This window comes from Humulus lupulus, chromosome 8, assembly GCF_963169125.1.
Source record: "Humulus lupulus chromosome 8, drHumLupu1.1, whole genome shotgun sequence".
In the NCBI taxonomy this organism is placed as follows: domain Eukaryota; kingdom Viridiplantae; phylum Streptophyta; class Magnoliopsida; order Rosales; family Cannabaceae; genus Humulus; species Humulus lupulus.
The window spans coordinates 5,912,964-5,918,151 of record NC_084800.1 but is presented as its reverse complement, the minus strand read 5'-3'; the positions used below and the strand labels follow the sequence as shown (position 1 = coordinate 5,918,151).

The window sequence follows — 5,188 nt, the reverse complement described above, 5'->3', positions numbered from 1 at the left end:
GCCAAGGACCCCTTAAAAATATTTTTTATGTTTGTGAAAAAAATTATTTTTAAGTATTTTTCAGCACCGTAAATTAATCGGAATTTTCTAAAAATTTGTAAAATGCCTACCATAACTACAGTGTAGATCATCATATAAAAAAAATTATGTTATAATTTCTTAATGTACTAAAAACAGAAACACCATTACCGGTAGATACAAAAGATATGCTCCTATTGTAGAATTTCTCTCAATATGTATATACATTATTATAAAACCATTATGTGTTTAATTTTTAGGTTTTGTAACATGGCTCGAGAGAGAAGAGTGGATAACTAATCGCGTTTGCAGATAAATTCAGTTTGTTTTAAATTGATTAAAGTCACTTGGTCCTTGTATATGTATGCTACACGATAATTAAAGAGTTTTATAATTAGTTGATGTAAACAAGATATCTGCTAAGAAAGGTAATGGTAGTGTGATTATATAAATTTCCAGCCGAAATTCTTATATATATATATAATAAATTTTCTTCCCGAGAAACACTCTTTGTCACAATTATATATCAATGTTTAATTTATATATAATTAAGAAATAATTAATTAGACATAAATTGTCCTTGTCTATGGTATAAGGGTTGGAATGTTACTTTCACTTTCACATGTACTAGTACACGTGTCCGCAGCAAATTGGTCCGAATATGTGCCAAAATGATTAAGATTTATTATTACTCACTTCGTCAACTAACACATATGCGCTTGAAATTAAATTATATTGGTTTCCCTAGCAAGGTCAACTTATCTTTTGGAGTTAGCCACATGGGAGAGAATTAGTATTTTGCATATAAATTTTGTTTTATGTATTAATTTCCCTCTTTCTGGAAAGAAAGAATGAAAAAAAGAAAAAAAAAAACTCACTAAGGGCCGGCTCAGCTAAAGGAAACAGTAATTATGTTGGTGGCTAATTAATATCCATTCCATAATTAAAATATTAATCGTTCACAACTTAGCTAGAATATATATCAATATTTCAGAACAAGTCCAACAAGTAATACTAAAAGAACAGGAAATTGGCTAATTCATTAGATAATTATTTATGGCAGAGAAGTAGTATACATATATAGAAAAAAGTATTGCCATATGGCCAAGCATAGACAGCTATGCGTGATGTGGTGACACATGCTTGTTTCTTAGGTCCAATTACTATAAATTGGTGCCTATGTTCAACAGTGTTTCATGTACTAGTTCAACATTTATAGTCATCAAACAAATATAGTTTTCATCTCCAATATCTCTCTTTGAGTAATTGAGATGGCTAGTCAAAAGGTTCTATTATGTTTCGCTTTACAATTGATTTTCGTACTGTCTGTCCTTGATCACCACAATGCAAATGCTCAGGGCTTGACAGTTGGGTTCTATAAGAAATCGTGCCCAAAGGCAGAGGCTATTGTAACGAAAATCATAGAACAAACTATGGCAGTAGCACCATCACTTGGAGCCCCTTTGATGAGAATGCATTTTCATGATTGTTTTGTTAGGGTACGTAGAGTAATCTTTATTGATATATATTTATATTTTCAGCAAGCTTAATTATATATTCTTCTACTGCAGGGTTGTGAGGGTTCAGTGCTGCTGAATTCTGCCACTAACCAGTCTGAGAAATTTGCCATACCCAATTTGAGCCTTCGAGGGTTCCAAATTATTGATAAAATTAAGGTTGCATTGGAGAAGGAGTGCCCTGGAGTGGTTTCGTGTGCCGATGTATTGGCCCTAGCGGCCAGGGATTCTGTGGCTGCGGTAAGAATTTTGTAACTTTATTCTCTTTGTGCATATATATAGGACAATTTTTCAACGGCGTCTTTACTTTAAACTCTATTGGTGGAGTTCTTAGTATTTTTGACTTTTGAATAATTTTTGGTGGGTTTTTTTTTTATTTTTTTTATGATAGTGTATATTGTAATTATTTAGAGCATTGACGCGATTTTCAGAAAATTCCAAATAATTTACGGTACCGAAAATTAGGTGTAAACATGTTGCACGTGAGATTAATTTTTTTTTATGCGCATGGAAAACAATATGTTTCAACCTATTTGTTGGTCCGGTAAACTATTCGGAATTTTCTAAAAATTTATAGATACTCTAAATAATTACAATATACATCGTCATAAAAAATAATTATTTTCGAAAACTGTTCACTGGTTGAGAACACTATAATTAAGAACACTAAGAGAACACTAAAGAGCCCACCTGCAAAGCTAAGCCCTACAAGAAATTCCATATATAGATATATATATATATATATATATATGCAGCTCATATATTACGTACGTAATGATCATATATCAGAAAATAATAAAATGGGGTGATATACATTTCAGTTGAACGGACCAACCTGGGAAGTTGAAACTGGAAGAAGAGACGGAAGAGTTTCAAATATTACTGAGGCCCTCTTACAACTACCCCCACCTTTTCTTAACATTGCTGGCCTCAAAACTTCCTTTTTAAGCAGAGGATTAAGCGTAAAAGACTTAGCAGTGCTCTCAGGTACCACTACTAATATAGTATTATTCAATAATATTCGTACATTGTATATATATATATATATCATAATTTGGATATTTTCCTAATATATATATATACATAATTACTATGGCGCTTCCATTATTTGTACTTAAGGTGGACACACCATTGGAACATCACACTGCACTTCCTTCAACAACCGTCTTTACAACTTCACCGGAAAGGGTGACACCGACCCGACCTTGGATTCGGAGTACATTGATAGACTTAAGATGAAGTGCAAGCCTGCTGACCAGACCACACTGGTGGAGATGGACCCAGGAAGTTTCAAAACTTTTGATGTCAAATACTTCGACCTCGTCGCCAAGAGAAGGGGTCTCTTCTCATCAGACTCTGCGCTTCTCGACGACAGTGAGACAAAAGCTTACGTTTTGAGTCACGCCACAGCCTCCGGGACATCCTCTTTCTTCAAGGACTTCGGTGTCTCCATGGTCAACATGGGAAGGCTTGGAGTTCTCACCGGTTCAGCTGGTGAAATCAGGAAGGTCTGCTCCGCGGTCAACTAATTGTTAAGCCACTTCATCAACCATTTGGTTTTATTAATTTGAACTACTTAAAAGTCTTAGTTTGGGAGTTTGGTCAAGTACGTACAATTGGCTGATCTGCTCTCAGTTTTTTAAAATTTCAAAAATAAGTTTCGCTTATATATGGTGTATTATTATTTGGAGGTTATTTGAAATGGACCGTGGGGGGTAGTTTTCACATTATGTGAGGCCTTCAAATCCGTTGCTAGAACAATAATTGATCTGTACTACTTCACTACTAGTTTTTCTTGTATGATCTATGCATTGATTTAATCTTCAAAGTATACTATATTTCTAGTATATGTAATGATAATAGATCATTTGTATCTTCTCGGCATAATAAATTTGTATTAAGTTACTTTTGAATCACTAAATGTTTTATAAATGATTGATAATTAATACATCCATCTTTTTATTTTATTTTTTTTAGAGAAAATCAATCCAACGTTTGGTGCTGTATAGTTTGAATAAAATTAATGTCACTAAGAGTTTAGTAATCGATTAATTATTAAACATCTCAAAATGATATTATTATTATTAAGATTATTAATTTGTTGCATACATCTGATACGTTTGTGTAGCTTAGATTAGGAATGTAAATGGGGCAGAGAATTGGCAAGAAGTGCTCTTCCCGTTCCCACCCCGTTATAATTTTTTTTATCTATCCCAGTCTTCATTCATATCTATTCCCCAGTAGGATAGAGCAGAGAATCCCCATCAGATCCATTTACTTTTATAAAAATAAGTAAATTACATATAAATTGATATATTACACTATGTAAATAGTTCAGAATACTAAATATAATGTCTAAAACAAATTAAAATCCTTAAAATGTTACTATTATGATACAAAATCACACAAAAAAATATGTAAAAAAATTATAAAAAAAATAAAAAATAAAAATGATCCTGTTAGGGCGGTCCCTATTCTCATCCCATTTAATATTAGAGGATTGAAAATAATATGATTATCCGTCTTATTCCCAGGCGGAGAATTTCGGGAAGAGATGCTCATTGGGACGCCATGCAGGAGTTTATAATTTTGTCTTAATGAAAGTTGCTTAATTTATGAAGGAAAAAAAAAAGAAAAAGAAAATAAGTTGCGTATAATTATCCTCACCAGATTTCCAATTATTCTGTGGTGAATTATTGGTTTATTCAAGAGAGAAATATTTACTTTAAAACCCGTAACTAAAGGAAGTAGCACGAGATATAACCAACGAATTCTTGTGGCAATTTGCATGACTAGGATAAAATTTACTATTAGTTCACACATAAATAAAGTGTAGATCCACTGAATGTGTAGATAATTATTGTATTTAGCATTACTTACGAAAGATTTACAATTAATAATGGTTGTGATAGTTGGAAAGATTTACTTTTACGAAAAAAAAATGAGGGGGCAAACTCTACAAAGTTAATAGTTTGTGTAGTAGGGGGGAAAGAAAAAATTCTATCTATAAAAAATATTTATGTATATATATATAAATATATTGTTGTTTGAGCATCGGTGCTATGTGGCATTTTTATGTGTCAATTTTTTTATTAATAACATTTTTCAATATTAAATCCAACTTTTTATAAGCATTAGATGTTTACCTCTCACTAAATCTCTTATTTTTCTCCTTTTCTCTCCTTTTGGAGAGTACCATATGATATGATTAATCGTAATTAATGCATTTTAATATGAGAAATTTACATAATACACAATTATATTTTTACGAACTTAGGTTCTTTTCAAGTTTACGATTTTAAAGAAATTTTTACATTTTTATAGTTTTGCTTGTTTTTCGTCTTTGGTGATTTTTTTTAGTTCTTTTTGTATTGTTTATGTTTATGTATAGTTGTTTAAGTTTATGTATATTTGTTCTATTGATGTGTTGATGTCTAATTGATATTTAATTGTTTTCAGATTTATTTTTAATTATTTTAAACGTGATAGTATGCAATGAGTTGTGTTATACCCAGATTTCGAGCCATGGAAAATGTGACATCGAAAGCTGGATTCGCAACAAACCGTCTCGTAAGGATTAGAGTATGCTCCAGGATTGTATATCGAGCCTGCAAAGTACGATATATGACCTCGAATATGGTGACCTCGAAACG

At 31.8% G+C, this 5,188-nt stretch overlaps 1 protein-coding gene across 1 annotated transcript; it reads left to right on the top strand.

Moving 5' to 3' along the window:
• Positions 1 to 1,289: 1,289 nt before the first annotated feature.
• On the top strand, positions 1,290 to 3,150 carry LOC133793451 (peroxidase 27-like). The gene is made up of 4 exons (XM_062230810.1): positions 1,290 to 1,517; positions 1,590 to 1,775; positions 2,357 to 2,522; positions 2,655 to 3,150. The coding sequence occupies exons 1-4, from the start codon at positions 1,290 to 1,292 to the stop codon at positions 3,062 to 3,064; spliced, it is 990 nt and encodes a 329-aa protein (XP_062086794.1). The 3' UTR covers positions 3,065 to 3,150.
• Positions 3,151 to 5,188: the final 2,038 nt, after the last annotated feature.